Genomic DNA, 18235 nt, shown 5'->3' on the forward strand with positions numbered 1-18235 from the left:
GTTTCACTCTTTGGTAGAATTTTCGGACTTCTGACTCCATTCTGACTCCAGTACATCTCGATTTTTTCCCACTCCCGCTTTTCCATTTCTCTCTTTTTTTGCGGAAAAGACGTTTCTCTTCTCACCTTTTCTCCCGATATCTCTCTCGTGCGCTACGCTTTGCTACTGATTGTAAAGTAGCTCTATATGACGCATTTTTCTCTTCGGTAGCAGCACGACACTCCTGGTCATACCATGAATTCCTTTGTGGAGGTCTCTGGAAACCAAGTATGGATTTTGCATGTTTGCATGGAGTGGTCAATATTTTGCCATTGTGTTGTTATGTTATCGGGACAAGGAGTGCTCTCATTAAGCAATTGGGCTAGTTGAGTGGAATATGCTGTGGCTATCTGTTGTGTTTGCAGCCTATCGATGTCCAACTTTATTTGCAACGTTTAGACGGGTACGTACCTTTGCTGCAACAAGGTAGTGGTCCGAATAAATGTTTGCGCCTCGGAACGATCGTACATCCAACACGCTCGATGAATGTCTTCCATCTATCACAACATGATCAATTTCATTACTTGTTCTTTGATCTGGAGACAGCGAGGTGCCCTTATGAATATCGAGATGATTAAATCTGGTACTGCTAACTACCATGTTTTTTGCAGCTGCAAAGTCGATCAGCCTCATACCATTGTCAGATGTTTCACTGTGGAGACTGAATTTCCCGACTGTTGGGCCAAAGATATTCTCCTATCCAGTTTTGGCATTAAAATCGCCTAGAATGATTTTAATGTCATGGGCATGTTTCTTCTAAGCGCTCGTAAAATATATCTTTGGTCTGTTCGTCCTTTTCTTCAGTGGGAGCATGAACGCAAATAAAACTGATGTTGAAGAATTTAGCTTTTATTCGAATTGCAGCAAGTCTTTCATTCTCTGGGGTGGAGCTGGATACCAGATGTTTTAGTCTCCGACTAACTAACTCATGCTTTACGTCATGACAGCTTTAATACAGTGCGTCACCTTTAGTTGTTGTTGTGACGGCTTTCCCAATTCATCGTATTTCCAATGCGATGACTGCACCTTCTCTATAAAGATTGCGAACAGATTCGGGTGCAGATTCGCAGATCATGTCCTTAAAACGTTTGCGGGGTTCGTCAACTTTAGAGGGGTTCGTTTTTCTTTTTCGTCTTTTCATAGTAGGCTGTTTTTTTCTAGGGGAGGTTTACTAACCCGACGCCCAAACCCAAGTTTTTAAACGTTCTTATGGGTGAACGCGCGGCACATGTTAGCTCACTACCTTTAACGGGTGTTAAAGGCAGTTCCCCAGGTGACACCACGGGGAGGTCAGTGTCCAATTGAGATGAAAGAGGGACCAAGATAAATAAAATAAACTTTGCCATGTTTGCCGTTCCTTGGTATCTTCCATCCCCTACGTCACCCAAGTTTTGGCCGGTCAAAAAGGAGCTGGTTGGGCTCGTAGTATCATGGTACAAAATGATTCGTCATATCTTGTTCTTTAACGAATATTTAGGCAAACAAATTGAGGAGAACCACTCAGAATTAACCGTCCTACGTTGGCCAAGTGGAATAGTTGCCACATGGTCAGTTTTGTCGAGGAAACAGGCGGTCATTTGATTCGAAGTGAACAACTTTCGTTGAATTTTGGCTCGTCTTCGGAAACCCACACCGTCGATTGGTGTTTTGTTTCGGGCTCATAGGCATAGATCCATGATTCGTAACGATCCTATAAACGACTTATGAAGTACTGCGATCGTATTTTTATACCCTCCACCATATGGAGGGTATAATTAAATTTGTCATTCCGTTTGTAACACATCGAAATATTCGTCGGAGACCCTATAAAGTATATATATTATTGATCAGCATAAAATTCTATGTCGATTTGACCATGTCCGTCTGTCCGTCAGTCCGTCCGTCTGTCTGTCTGTTGAAATCAAGATACAGCCTGCAATTTTAAAGATAGAGAGTCAACATTTGGTACAGAAGTTTTTATTACTTGCAGGATGGTTGGTATTGAAAATGGGATATATCGGTCCACGTTTTGATATAGCCCCCATAGAACTGTACCTCCCGATTTTCGGTATTTTGAAGGTTTTAGCTTCATTATCACACCGAAATGGCTGAAATTTGGTACGTAGTCTTCTATAGGGGTATACAACTTTCTCCCAGAATTTTGTCGGTATCGGTCCACACCTTCATATAGCCCCCATAGAACGGTACCTCCCGATTTTCGGTATTTTGAAGGTTTTAGCTTCATTATCACACCGAAATGGCTGAAATTTGGTACGTAGTCTTCTTTAGGGGTATAAAACTTACCCCCAGAATTTTGTCGGTATCGGTACATACACATAGCCCTCATAGAACGGTACCTCCCGATTTTCGGTATTTTGAAGGTTTTAGCTTCATTATCACACCGAAATGGCTAAAATTTGGTACTTAGTCTACTTTGGTGGTATAAAACTTTCCCCCAGAACTTTGTCGGTTTCGGTCCATGCCTTCATATGGGCCCCATAGAACGGTACCTCCCGATTTTCGGTATTTTGAACGATGTGGCCTCAATATTCCACCGAAATGGCTGAAATTTGGTATTTAGACTTCGTGGGGGTACTCAAACTTCCCCCTTAAATTTGTTGGTATAGGTCCACGCCTTCATATAGCCCCCATGGAAAGGCACCTCCCGATTTTTCGTATTTTGAAAGTTGTGCCTTCAATATTCCACCAAAATGGCTGAAATTTGGTATTTAGTCTTCAATGTGATATAAAACTGTTTGCCAGAAATATGTCAGTACAGGTCCACGCTTTCATATTGCCCCATTTTTGACTAAAATTCGTCGGTATAGGTCCACGTTTCGATATAGCCCCCATAGAACGGTACCTCCCGATTTTCGTAATACTGAAGATTGTGTCGTCAATATCCAACCGAAATGACTGAAATTCGTTATTTCGTCTTCCAAGAGTTATAAAATATTCCAGAAGAGTATTATCAGTATAGGTCCACGTCTTCCTATATCCCCATAGAAGCGTACTTCTTGATTTTTGGTATTTTTTAACTTTCCGTCAGAAATTTGTCGGTATAGATCGACGTTTTGAAATAGCCCCCATAGAATGGTGCCTCTCATTGTTTTACCGAAATTGCTGAAATTTAGTATTAATTCTTCTTCATACATGAAAGGAAACTAATTATTCCATTTTTCTTCAATACAACTTGTGGTGGAGGGTATAACAAGTTCGGCCCGGCCGAACTTAACGCCGTTGTTTTCAAAACTTGTTTGTACCAATCGGCACGAACCTTTTTTCGAGCGATTGTCTAATTTTTCGGTAACGGATGTTCCTCATATATACGCAAGGATGTCTCTATCTCACGCACGGCATTAATGTTTTATGGTACAACGGCTGTTTTAGGAAGACCTTCAAGACCTTAATTTTTGACCGAGAGTCGGCCGCGACTGAATTCAATAAACTATATTTTCACAGTGATCTACGGTGGTGCTTCATCGCCATACGAAGATTTAAGTTCATCGATGCATTTTTGTACTGACAATCCACGTCGAAATTTAGAAAAAAATATTCGCACGAAAATGTTGACGAGTTAAATCTATTTTTTTGACAAAGTGATTTCTGTATCGGCGTTTTGAAAGTTTACGTCGGGAGTTACACTAAAACGTGGGGGAAGTTAGGATTCCATTGAATGGAACTGATTGCATTAAAAACTATTTTTGTGTTTTGTTGGCAAAATTGATATAGATATTTAATTGTTATATAATGTAAATAGATATTAAATTTCTTCGGTAAGTTATTGTGAAATTTAACGGATAATATTATGCCTGTCCGTCTACTCGATAATTTATAATAATTATTACGAATCGTTCTAAAGTTAACAGTTGTATAATGGGAAAGTTGCCAAAAATGTGTTTCAACGACATTTAGTAAAAATTTTCAAGTACAAGACATACCTATTTTTGTCTTTCACGGCAGCCATCTAGATTCTAGAATGATGTTTTGTGGGACAAATTGGCATATACATACATACTAAGATAAAGTACAACATTAACCCTAAAAACTTTTTGTTATTTTTACAGAGTCTTGGCGTTCAGGTAAGATTTAGAGTTTTCATATATATTACGACCTATAATAACATTTTTATGACGACAATGTTTGAAGAGTATTCGTTATATGCCAAGGAATCCTAACTGGAATGCATATTTCCAAAAATGTAGAAATAGGGGAACTTCCACCACGTATTTAGGGTACCTCCAGGCGTAAACTTTCAAAACGCCGATGTACGAGTCTTCTTTCTTCGGCGCTCTTTCATAGCCTGTGCGTGGTTTCTTGTAATTTAAAAAAAATGTGAATTTTATTGTATTGTCTAACCAACCAGTTTTCCTTGTTACTCCCACTATCAATACATATTTCAGTAAGCATAACAAAGCTACTTAAATGAGGCACCGATACTATAATTATACGTATTTTCTGGGCAATCAACAAATTTCATCATTACCTTTATTGTACTACTAATTCCATGTTATCTGCCAACTTCTCAAATTAGTTCTGTTAAAAAAACTAGAGAAAATAATATGCGACTGCCACATTCTATTGATGATAAAAAGAATACTATTGTTTTTTTAATTACTTCCATCGATTAACTAATTTTATTCGGGATGCTTTAATAAATTTTATTACTAAAACTAATTTTAGATACTTACTATTAATTATTTCACTTTGGAAAAGAAAAAAAATCTTTTCGTCCAATGACTAAGTCTATAGGTATAGCTTAACTTAATTAATTACAATTCCCATTTAATTAATATTTATGGTGTAAATGCAAATACTTAAATATATATCATAGAATGTCATTGTCAATATCAAAGGAGATATCTGCTCAAGGATTTCGATTATATAAGTACTTGAAATGAAATGGTTTTTGCAAATAAATATGATTTTTCATTCGTTTCCAGCTCTTATTTTATTCAAAGACATTCTCATTTTTAAGTCTCTCCTTTCTTATTCATTGCATTTACTAAAGGAAATTTTGATTTCATGTTTTGTTTCTCTATGATATATGGAAGATTGCTAAATTTGTGATCTATGGAGTTTTCAATTTTATTTCCATTCGTTTGTAATTTCGTTTCTTGAATTTTGCTAATTTTCCCCTTTTATCTTTGTCTTTTGATTTTTAAACCCACACATCTTGGGTTTATTGCTCATCTCATTCGTGTAATATGGCACTAAGACGTTCTTCGACAGCCACTTTTCTTGACTTCCATACAAATTCGCAGACGGCCACAACACAAGCCACACCCATGCCACCCATTAGTACCACAAAAACGCCACCAACATTTGCCAAACCCAATTCATTGGCTGCCGATGATGATTTGGAAGTTTCTACACGACATTTTCCACCGCCACGTTTTTCTTTCCACCATTTCGTTTTTAAGATGTGCAGCTTACCCTCCTCTTGAAGTTTTAAAATGACACTATTGATGGAGGTTCTATAGGGAGAATCTGTAAGACAGGTGTATATGATTTAGTTTCTTTAGAAGTTAAATTAATGATGAGTTTATACTTACTCGGTGGTGTCGCAATACCATAGGATTTAGTGTCCAACATTCCGCCCACTTGAGTTAGATCACAGTTACGCTCTGTGACATATTCAATCGATGTTGATTCCATAAGAAATGCATAATTTCCTGAAGAAGATAAAAACAATAGAAAGTATTTAAAAGTATTTTATTTACTGGATGCTCTTCTTTAGTACTATGTATATGTAAAACTGTTCTAGATGTATTTGCTGTTAGTAGCATTAATCGTTATGGCTGTGAACTAAAATAGTTATGGCGTGGTTAACATGGATATCAACCTTCAGGTCTAACGCACGGTGTTCACACAATATCGTGCATATTTTGATATATTTTTACATATTTGAATAAAATGAGCATATGCCAAACCATAAGCAAAAATATATAAAAGGATTTGTGGTCTAAATATCCCACCGAAATGGCTGATATTTGATATTCATTCTTCGTTAGGGGTATGCAACTTTACACAAGAAATTTGTGCGCATAGGTCCACGTAGATATTTTAAAGGTTGTGGCCTTATCATCCTACTGAAATGGATGACATTTTGTACCAAGTCTTCGTTGGGAGTATAAAACTTTCCACCTGAAATTTGCCAGTATAGGTCTACGTCTTCATATAGCCCCCCATAGAACGGTACCTCCCGATTTTCGGTATTTTGAAAGTTGTAGCTTCACTATCCCACCGAAATTACTGAAATTTGGCATTTAGTCTTCTTTGGGGGTATACAAATTTCCACATGAAATTTGTCGGTATAGGTCCACGTCTTCATATAGCCCCCATTGAACGGTACCTCCAGATTTTCGGTATTTTTAAGGTTGTGGCCTCAATATCCCACCAAAATGACTGAAATTTGGCATTTAGTCTTCGTTGGGGTTATAAAACTTTCCACCTGAAATTTGTCGGCATAGGTTCACGTCTTCATATAGCCCCCATAGAACGGTACCTCCGGATTTCTGGTATTTTGAAGGTTGTGGCCTCAATATCCCTCCGAAATGGCTGAAATTTGGTATTAAGTCTTCCTTGGGGTATAAAACTATTCACCGGAAATTTGTCTGTATAGGTCCCGATTTGCAGTATTTTGAAGGTTAAGTCCTCCTTGGGGATAAAAAACTTTCCACCTAAAATTTGTCGCTTTAGGTTCAGGCCTTCATACAGCCCCCATAGAACGATACCTCCAGATTTTCGGTATTTTGAAGGTTGTGGCTGTGGTTATACATTTCTCTATTTTATTGACTTGTTTGAAGAGAATTTTAAACAGAAAAATTTTACACACATAAGAAAATATGTAAAATGCATAAATTGAAATATGCACATATTATTTTTTGCATATGCAAAATTTATGCATTTTGGATAATTTTGCATATGTCATATGTTTCGATTGCAATTTAATCAGAAGCCAAAAATCTGCCCAGTCCCAAAATTTGACATGAATCGTCCAAAAATAGGGGTTGCATAAAATTCCTCTGCCTAGATATGAGTTATGTTGCTGCACTAGAATATCACCCAGTATGTCCCTAACTACGTCGTCATCGGAATACTAAACACCCTTGTAGAATATAGAGTGTAACAGTAAAGTATGGAAAGGTCGAGGTAGATGTGGTTAAGGCATTCCGTCTTTGGACATGACCAGAGGGGTACAGCGCTAGGCGAGCAAATAGATAGCTCCACATTTTATACGGTGAATAAAACCGCGCCTACGCGCATTTCAGGCTACGTCCCTGGTACATACCACCTTTCTATCATCGTCTCCGTTAACAGCCAACGCGCCAATTCCCTAAGATTCTCGGCTAGCTGAGATATTTTCATCACAGCTACAGCCGCTCGCTACTTACCTGTTGACCAAGATTTCTCAGCAGAGGCAATATAACTAGCAACTGAACGAGATGAGCTTCGGCGTACAAACCCAGAAGACACAATAGCTAAGTATGTTACTCTTGAAGTGTACAGACTAGTAGTGTACCTAAACCCAGTCACCTTTCTCATGATAGTGACTCCTTTATATATTTCCTAGAAAGTCACACATTCTTTACGCGCCTTCTTTTGAATTTTCCCTAAGAAAATTACTGGAATAAACCATTTTCAAATGCTGATTTCGCATTTAGAATTTAAATAAAAAACATTAGAAACTAGTAAAAAAAATATCAGTCGGCTTTGCCGACAGAGATATACCCTCAGGGTGTGTAGATTGAAAAATGTTTCCCAAAAAAAAACTTATGTATTTAGGGGGGTTTTCAAAATATTGGGCGTATGAGCCGACAAAAGTATGGATAGGATTAAAGCTCAAAAATTTTCGGGGATAAAGATAGATAGGGCTTTTTTATCAAACTAGCCTACGAAAAACATAATATTGCTGTAAATAGGGCCACTAGGGAAACCTTCGGCAAAAATGTCCAAAGGATCCTCGAAAAAATGTTCAACATTTGTGTGGGTGGTATCATAAGGATTGGACAGATAGGGCCCAAATTTGAACATAAACTAATATTTAGAGATACAAAGTTTGGACTAAATCGGTTGCTATGTCTAATATTCGAAGAAATATTATAATATCTAAAGTGTGGACGAACACAGTATTCGGTTCGAGCTCTCCACCCACTACATATGGTGCCATAGGGTTTTTTTTTTACAACTTTCGGGCTGTTTTCTCAAGAAGTATGGACTTGCTCCTGAAAAAACTTTTACTGTCGTTATTAAGGCAGCGAATGCAAGTTGCTTCAACAAAAATCAAAATGATTCGAGAGCAGGTCTTAAAGTCCGAAAATTTGTGTGGGAGTTACCAAAATGAGAGGACAAATATAGACCATATTCAAATCTGATCTATATCTGGTAGATATATTAGGATGTGTAAAGTATGGACCAAACCGGTCACTCCCTTCAAGAGTTATCGTGCGCACAATTTTTCGAAAATTTTTGAACTTTTGTGGGGGAGGTACCTGAAGGAGTGAACCGATATGGCTTATCTTCGAACTTAAACTTAGTTTGGACAAAATATTACGAAGGTCACATTTTGGACCGCATTGGCAGATCCGTTCGACAGTTATCTTGCGCTCCAACCACTACACACGGCGTCAGAGGGGTGAAGAAACTTATAGCGTCGTATGGGGAGCAGTAAATACAAGTTGCTACAACAAAAATCAAAGCGATTCGAGAGCAGGTCCTCAACTGAACTTTTCCGAAATGTTGTATGGGAGGTACCCGAAGGAGTGGACCGATTGGGTCCATATTGGAACCTCATCTAAGTCCGGTAGAAATTTCACGATGTGCAAATTTCGGACCAAATCGGTTACTTCCTTTAAGAGTTATCGTGTGCACAAATTTTTCGAACTTTTGTGGGGGAGGTACCGGAAGGAGTGGACCGATATAACCCATCTTCGGACTTAAACTAAGATTGGACAAAATATTACGAAAGCCAAATTTTGGACCGAATCGGATGATCCGTTCGAGAGTTATCGTGCGCACCAGCCAGCCAGACAGACGGACGGATATTGCTAAATCGACTCCAAATTGTCTGAAACGTATTTCGTCCAAACATACTTTGGGTCTAAAACCATTATTTCGATGAGGCACATTTTGCCCGTATGAAAGTGTATATACCCTCGTTAGCATAAATGCTGAGGGTATAAAGATAATAATGAAGGATAATGAATGCCTTGAATTCGTTCTCATCTTTTGGAATGTCATCTAATGAGGAATGGAAATTTTAAAGTTAGCAAAGATACTTACCACAAATTGCTATCGATATCAATAAGGTATATTATAAGAAGTAGGATCAAAAGAGAGAAATCGATCTTGCTACGGTCTTGTTTAAATGGAACCAGTGACATTTCATAACTTTACAAGTTCATTGTTGTGGATAAAAAACGATTTCTACACGGGTTATCGTTACCCGACCCTCATAAATTTTTGTAGAAATTGTTTTTTAGCCACAACAATGAACTGCTAAAGTATTTTTTTCGATTGGACCATAAATGCGGTCTTTAGAACATTTCCTGAAAATTTACCTTTGGTCTCATACAAATTACTATGGAAACAAAGATCGCCTGGGTAGCACGGGTTAACCTTAACCGATTGTCATAAAATTGAATATACAGGGTTTTTGGGTTAAATGGAAAAATATAGGGGATAGAAGTTCCAATCAAAAAATTTTAGTTTTTTTTGGTCGGTCTATTTTACACACATCATCTTAACGGAATGTCTGTAACATGGTATTTCGGATTCCGAATGGGTAGAAGAAAACTTCGATGTCTCATTGGTACTAAACATTTTTTTAAATGAAGTAACATTCTTCAATTCTCCTAGGAATAAGCCTTGACGTGGCAGAAGAGCTTAGTACTTTCATAAACGAAAGGAAACTAATAGTTCCATTTGACTTCAATACAACTCGGGGTTAAAAAATTTCGGCCTGGTCGAACTTAACGCCGTTCTTACTTGTTTCATAGTATAAACTTGTTTTATTCGGTTTGCTTAACCAATTCACAACCCAATTTTGTATCGTGCTTATTAGTGAACTGGCGACAAATATTGAATATAAAGATGTCATTGCAAATTGAAGAGCTACAAATCTAGAGCATTTATATCTTCTCCTCAAGAGTAAACATGTCATGGTCTCGCACACTGCCGTGAAAGGTATGTATATTAACACTGAACTTTGTTTAAAATGGTGTTACTTTTATTCACATGAAATAAGTTTCTGTTTGTTCAAAAGGGAATGTTATCAGGAAATATGTTTGCAAAAAGCCTTACTTTTGGACCGTTTGTTTTGTTTGTTTTAATTTTCTTGTTGTTTATTTTATCATTTCACTTACCTTTTCCCTTGGCAACTCGTTCAACACCTTCACCGTTACTTGAAGTAAATACGGAAGGTTTGGCCGATTCCATAAATGACCACATACGTTGATAAGTGGATATTTTAGAGTCCTGTAAATTCGAATATTTATAATATCGAAGTTGTGAACCATAATCTTAATAACTTACCCTAAAGAATGCTGCAGTGCTGCCACCTTTTAAGGCTCCATATTTAATACGTGTTTGTTTGGCCAAATCTTCAGCACTTTCGATGGGTGAATCCATACGTTCGACCGTTAGGAAAGCAGCCAAATTCGCAGTATATGATGAGATCATAATTAATGTAAAGAACCACCAAATACCGGCTACCATACGGGTTGATAAGGCTCTAGAAACAAAAAACAAAAATAGCTATCGTTCCAATACTCAAAAGTAAAATAATTTACTTGGGAAGAAAATCACATCCTTGCTGCATTAGAGAACCAATGGCAAACCACATGCAATTCAATAGAGTAAATTGGCTTTCCACCTTCTCACCATGTGGATCGGTATAGGAAGGCCATTCATATGGTGTAAACCTATGGAGAAATTTTTTTAATTTAAGATTTTCAGGTAAAAATGCAGATATTTGTCTAAAAAACCTACTTGGCTAAAATAAATAGAAGAACGGACACACCCAAATATGCTGTGGCCATATAAATCCATACATCCAATGACAGTGGTGATAGGAAGGAGAAAAGATTCGGTGGTTGCTTTACGGGTTTACGATATAATATCGAAACACCCAAATTCATAAAGGGCGTTGTAAAATCAACAGCCTGCTCTCTTTCAAAAGTGATTGTAAGATCTGCAATTGCCAAATCGGCACGTTGTTCTAGTAGCTCTCGAATCATACCGTTCCATTCGCTGAAATAAAAATAAACGGTTAGCATTTAAAACGAACAATTATTAAAAAAGAACCACAATTAAAAAAGTTTGTGTTTGTAACAGTGTATGATATATTTGTAAAACGCCTGTTAGACTATATACTTATAACATGAGTAAGTGCATTATATCGGTTTATTTGACATATATTGCATGAAAATGACAACTTAAATTGACTGGATTTGATAAATCCAGCATACTCTAAATCTACTGTTAGTTTGCTTTTCTGATTAATCAGGCTCTGGGTGTATTTCCTTTTGTATGAATGTGGCTGTTTTAAGGGGTTGTAACCACAAAGCTACTGGAGTTAGTTGAGCCGTATGTGCCGCATGTTGGGCAGATGTTTTGAACTGTGTCATCGATCCTTGGGTTATAGGAATTTATAGCAGTTGAGCCAAAACTAGTCTGTCTTTTCGAGGCAGCAGACGCACAAGATAGTTCGTATGACATCTGCGTCTGCATTTGTGTGAATGCCTGAAGATCTCTTCTAACACGTTTGGGTGAGGGGATCCTATCCACCATAAGGTTATTAGGATGGCTCTCACATTAACACCCGAACAAGTACTGCAACGAAAGCAATGACATGCTTACATGTGTTGCTGTACTGGGAGAATCTTTGTCTCCTCATGTTGCAGTTTCCATTCCTTTTTCCATTGCGTTGCACTTATATTCGCGGACCTCACTGGCGCCACAATAAGGTATCTTTATCTGCACTCCAAGTGCTGCCGGCTATGGGTTGAGGACCATGTTCCTACATCTCACTTGTAGAATGTGACCCCCATAATCTTCGGGTAGTTGGGGGGTCGGAATTCTGCTACCATCGACCATAACATTCAACTCAGTACTCACCTCTGCAGTCCATGTGGTGGACAGAGTAGCCGTAGATTTAGTGGCGAATGTTTGTATATCCCTCACGAGGGAAGATCGGTCAAATATGCATACGTTACCATGCAAATACCGTATGGAGTGAACCCATGCTGATGATCGGCAACTGGATAGTTATTTCTGACGCTGGGAAGGCGTTAAGACTCAGCAGTCTTTGCTACGGGCAACAAAAGCGAAATCTGTCTGTTCGATTCATCTTTGCTGGCATCCTTTCACCTTTGCATCGTTTCAGTAGCGGGACCACCCTGCATATTTTTAAAACTTCGGGAACAATGTGGGTGGCTAGAGACAAGTTGAGAATATTGGGCTCATCCGGCTGTTTCAGCATTACCATGGAGATTCCATCAGGGCCCAACGCTTTGGATGATTTAGCGTTCCTTATGGCATTCGCAACATCATCATTGTAAATTGTGTTAGTTCCTCCTAGGCAGGAAGAGATCCAATGCGAATCGGTGCTCATCTATGCGGCATGCCACTCTCGGGTTGCTCAACAAACTGTGGATTGTCCAACATTCACTTATTTCGGCTCCATTGTTTGAACTCTTCAGATAATTTAGACACTTGTTCTGCTTATGCTCAACGACCAACCTGTTAACTTCCATTGACTCTGGAGTTGGCACGAAGAAGCTCGTCACGCTCATTTGCGAATCCCGTCGCCTCTCCTGGAAAAGTTGGTCTCACTTCGGGTATTCGACCAACAGATATAGGGCGATCGGCTGCAGCAGAGATGACGTCACGGAACGTTATTTCTGCTACCCGAACATCAGAACGGTTGGGCAGATTTCTGAAGCGTTGATTAGTTAACTTAGTCCAATTAGCTTTCCAATGATTGATGAAAGTCCGTTGTTCAGAGGTAATGAAATTGGGCGGTCTGCTGATGAAGACAATTTAGAGGAGATGGTCTGATCCAAGAGAAACGACGATTTGCCCGGTGACGTCATTTGTCAGACCAGGTGACACGATGGTTATATTTAGAAAACTGTGACATTATATTTAGCAAAATATAACTTGATTTGGCTCCAATGTTTTGTTCATTTTGAACAACTCAATCCAATAGAAATCTTCAGAACTAATATGTATATCGCTTAAACTTACCCGGACATTTTATTAAAACTGCCATAGTTTCCATCCGGTACCAATTGAATTTTATAATTAAATCCCAATGCCTTGGAAATTTCATGGATCAAATCAACAGCATAACCTTCAAATTGATCATTACCGGTGAGTGAGACCACAGATTCCTTTCTCATGCAATACGGATTACTCTATAATAACAACAACAAAAAACCCTTCAACATGTAAGCACTTTCTTTTTCTTCTCTCATCGCCAACTTACCAAAATCGTTGTCACAATTAATGTTTTATTTTTCAAATTCGCCTCAATTTCTTGTTGTTTTTGACCAAAAGTCCTCGTAAAATTTACACCATCCGGCAGCGTGGAATTCCATGTGCCAACCTTGCGAATACCACCCGGACTCAACTCAACAATATCCATTATAAAATCACTACGAAATCCTTGATGATCAAATTTTATGACATTCGTTAGACCCTTCATTTCGACTATTTTCATATAATTTATTAAGCTGAAACCATGTTGCCACGTATTTTGACCATCACAACTCAAAGGGTTTATATCGATCTGTTGTGATGTATCCAAATCATGTAGAGCTTTGGCAAACAGATGAACTGCGTCATACATAAGTGCAGTTTCAGTTTTAATGGTTGTCAAATTTGCCGATCGCAATACCCCTTTATCTTCTATGCTCCATTGTCGTACAACATCATTTACTATTTTCTCATTGATTAGCCGGAATCCGGTAATGTTTGTTCCGCCATAACGAAACTCATCCAAATTGATGGCATGCAAATCCAGCGATGTTATCAAATAGCTATGATAATCACTCATTAGGCCAACTTGTTGCGCCTGTTTGAGAACTTCGTAGATTTTATCGGCTGAACAATCCAGTACTATATGAGATTCTGCAGTGTTTTTAATTTGTTTCAACATTGGCCTAGAAATGAAAGAATAATAATACAATTATTTTTATTTGTTCTATAAAAGGTTGTTGAAACAGCCGACGCACACTGGTCGAAACCACTGATCTAGCGGCGCGAAAGTCAAAAAATCGAACTATAAAATTGCGAAATTTTTTCCATTGTATCGATTACAGACACTTTGCAGACAAAGATTTTGTTTTTCCATTTTTGTTGTTGTAAATATTCACTCAGTTATTCACTATCAAATACAAGAGTTTTTGTTGAATCAGATTTTAAAAAATTGTTGCAAAAAAATTAACTTCATATTTGTTTAAATGTTAAATAAATTCGTAATGAAAATGGACAAGATATAATTTTAATTAATGGCAGAGGGTGTGATTTAAATTATAAAAATTAGTTTGGGGTCTGGAGGTACTTAGTTATATAGCAATAAATTTTCAAAAAATTCATTTTTTTAGTGTTTTTATGGGTTGTACGCGCTTCTTCCATAGAGTGCATCTTATAAACTTGGCCGAACTTAGGTCCGACTATTTTTTGGGAAATGAAATTGGACTCTCTGGATACTGAATAACCACATTCGGGCTGCAAATATTTGCAAATCGTTTGATGACTGCACTTTTAAAATAAGGGATTTTGCATGAAATTCATACAAATTTAATTGTGCATTTGTATGGAAGCTAAATCAAAATATGGACCTATCTTGAGAAATGTTTGCAAGGAGGAGTTCTACCCCCGGAGACACTATAATACCATATTATAGCTAAATATGTCATTAAATATGGGATAAAAAGTAAAAATTCAACGAATCGGGGGTACCATAAAAGGGGCTACATCGAAACATAAATCCGTATTGAAAATGTTTTGCAAGAAGATTTTATACGCAGTGAGAACACGGAATGCAAAATTACAGCCAAGTTGAATTAAAAATGTAGTCATGATATTCAAAATACCTTAAATTGGGAGGTACGGTTACATGGGGGCTATATCAAAACGTGGACCTATGTTCATAATTTTTGGTGGAAATATTTTGTGACCACTAGGAACCCTAAGTACCAAATTACAGGTAATTTGCTACGAAATTGTGGCTTAAATACTCAAAATACCGAAAATCGGAAGGTACCGTTATATGGGGGCTATACCAAAACATTTGCCGATATTGTTCATATTCGGTCCATTATTACCCACAGGTACAAACTGAGTTTGTGCAAAATTGCAGTCACGTATCTCAATTCGTTTGCAAGTTATGAATTTCGCGCCGCTAGATCAGTGCTTTCGACCACCGTGCGACGGCGCGGAGAGACAGAACAACAAGATAGATACAGATAGTCTCACAAATCGAAGGTTTAGTCAAAATGGTAGACTAGTAACGAACAATGATGAACAAATTCAGAGATGAGGAGAACATTCCGATGAAATTAGTCACATAGAAAATATTTTGAATATATAATATAACCCTCGCAGCTTGAATGAAATAAAATAGGTAATAGAACAAGGAAACAAGTAAGAGATGGCTAAAGTCGGACGTGCTAACTTGTTTATTTTTATCTAAAGTTTCGGGCAAGATTGCATGTGCCATGGCATTTATGGTTCCCAGTGTTTAAAAATTTTTCCATTAAAAATTGTGAGCAAAGGTCCAATTTGTGGTATATGAAGTGACAGTCAGACATCTCGACATCTTGTACAGGTTTAAGTTAAATCTAATTCCATTTACATCACTTTGTCACAAGTTATTCTGCTCAAGTATCTCCCGATTAAGAATTACAATTAAAATTCTTACCTATGATCACCATACATATCCAATTGTCGAACATTGATTGGATATGGAGTGGGTCCATGTTCTTTAAGCAACTCCTGTACACGCATAAGGCCATCATTATTTTCATAAATTATTGTAAATGATTTCCAACCCCATTGGCGAACTATGTCCACATAAGCCTAAAAAATTAAGAGTTATTAGAAAACAAAACTTTAAAAACTTGTACAACCAACAAACCTTTGCCAGTAAGTTGGGATTTGGGTAAAGATTTACCAAACAGCTTTCTCTTCTCAGGCGATAATCCCAACGATTTTCTAAATGGGGAATCTAAAGAACATTAAAATTCAATTTTCCCATAAAGATACATTTCTATTGTATTATCTCTTACCTCCATATTATCACATATACTCTGAACATGACTTGCAGTGTGGGTGGATTGTGGACCAAATATTGCAGCGACACCAACATTTAAAAGACCACAAACTGCAAAAAAGAGAACATTAGAAATTGACACAATGTTAACTGAATGTCCACAAAATGAGAAATAAGAAACACGTCTCTATGGCCTCACAACCTCGGAATATGATTCTGTTTAGTTTTCTGGATTAATTGCTTAGCAAGTATCATCTTAAGTTTCCATTACATCCATTTAAAACTCTTGACATATTCGCATGACTACTTGCAATGCATTCACACGAAGCTAAGAACATAACCAGCATACCAGGTGAATTCTTACTTGCTTGATCTATACCCTTTGAAGAGTGTGAACGTGTGTGTATGTGTGTGCGACATCATCGTCATCATTGTCATATCCTCACATCCTCTACTAACACCAACACATAAATGTCTAATAAGAAATGAAGAGAGGTTTACAGCACACCAACAACATTCTGAACAAGAACATTGCATACACAGTTTCAACAAACATGGTTATTTAACGTTTTTTTTTGTTGTTGTTGGGATGTGCGGTAAAGTTTATTGAGTTGTTTTAGTGTTAAGGAAGTGCTCGTTAATTTTTATTACATTGTGTATTGGTGCTGTTGTTGATGTTATAATAAAATTGCAATTTCTTCTCATCTAAAACCTAGCCTCTCAACTCGAATTTTAAACTCACTCAATTTTATTTACTATTCATGTCAAATATGTACATATGAATGAATGTCAATCTTCATATTGTTGGATGTTAAGTCAGGAAACTTTGATGCTAATCATCAAACATTCTGCATTGTACTGGTTGTACTACTTCAAATAATATCATAAAGCTCGTTCTGAAGTTTTCTCATCAAAATCACAACAACATGCTCCGTTATTATACTCTCCACTATAGTATGGAGGGTATATAAAATTTGTTTTTCCTCTTCAGGCCGAGTCAGCTACACCAAAAATTTCGGACACGTTTTGGTATAGGCCCGATTTCTTCTATTTTTACGTTGTTAACTACATTTTCTACCCGAATAATCTATAATTTGGCATTTTGGGTTGCCCTTAATCAATAAACTTCTCTACCAAAACTAACTTATGGGCATAGGTCCACGTTTTGGAATAACAAAACGGCACCACCCTGTTTGAGGTATTTTGTTGTATTTTTAGTATTTCCAGTAATCAAGAAACTTTTCCATCAGAAATTATGGACATACATAGGTACACGTTTTGGAATATGGGAATAGTCCACGTTTTGGAATAGCCCCCATATAACGGTACCACCCGATTTCAGGTATTTTGAGTTTTTTTAGTATTCCCAGTTATCAAGAAATTATGGACATACATAAGTACACGTTTTGGAATAGCCCTCATATAAACCGATTTTAGATATTTTAACGTTTTTAGCTAAATTTTCTGACGGAATTAGCTATAATTTGCCATTTAGGGTTTCCAGTGGTGAACATAGGTCCACGTTTTGGAATAGCGGTTCCACCCGATTTCAGATATTTTGCTGTTGTTATCTACATTTTCAGACTGAATTAGCTCAAATATGGCATTTAGAGTGTGATTAGTGATCAGAAAACTTTTCCATTAAAAATGTTTAACAAACGTCCATGTTTTAGAATAACCCCTATAAAACGGTACCACTAGATTTCTTTGATTTGGTAGATTTTATTTGGAAATTTGTATCTACCTTTTCGGCCTAAATTGACTTCTCCATTCTCCATGGTATGCCACCCACCAACCGGTATCGCCTAATTACAGGTATTTTTAATGGGTGTAATTTTCGAACAAAAGTTGATATCATATGACATTTATGGTTCCCAGTGTTTAAAACCTTCCTTATCAAAAATTTTGGATCTAGCGCCCATATAACATTACCGT

The 18235-nt window shown here is 37.3% G+C and overlaps 1 protein-coding gene across 1 annotated transcript in view; it reads right to left on the minus strand.

Annotated features, from left to right (window-relative positions):
- Positions 1-5046: 5046 nt before the first annotated feature.
- Positions 5047-18235, minus strand: part of KaiR1D (Kainate-type ionotropic glutamate receptor subunit 1D) — a 58170-nt gene continuing 44981 nt past the window's right edge. Inside the window, exons 3-13 of the mRNA XM_073959334.1 lie at positions 16317-16411; positions 16166-16255; positions 15950-16107; positions 13511-14186; positions 13270-13439; positions 11011-11271; positions 10812-10943; positions 10555-10753; positions 10386-10497; positions 5574-5693; positions 5047-5508 (exon numbers count right to left, since the gene is read on the minus strand). Of these exons, the coding sequence (XP_073815435.1) occupies positions 5213-5508; positions 5574-5693; positions 10386-10497; positions 10555-10753; positions 10812-10943; positions 11011-11271; positions 13270-13439; positions 13511-14186; positions 15950-16107; positions 16166-16255; positions 16317-16411 (2309 nt within the window). The 3' untranslated portion in view covers positions 5047-5212. The remainder of the gene's footprint in view (positions 5509-5573; positions 5694-10385; positions 10498-10554; positions 10754-10811; positions 10944-11010; positions 11272-13269; positions 13440-13510; positions 14187-15949; positions 16108-16165; positions 16256-16316; positions 16412-18235) is intronic.

The sequence above is a fragment of the Musca autumnalis genome, unplaced genomic scaffold, assembly GCF_047663935.1.
Source record: "Musca autumnalis isolate F117 unplaced genomic scaffold, ASM4766393v1 scaffold_1, whole genome shotgun sequence".
NCBI classification, from domain to species: Eukaryota; Metazoa; Arthropoda; class Insecta; order Diptera; family Muscidae; genus Musca; species Musca autumnalis.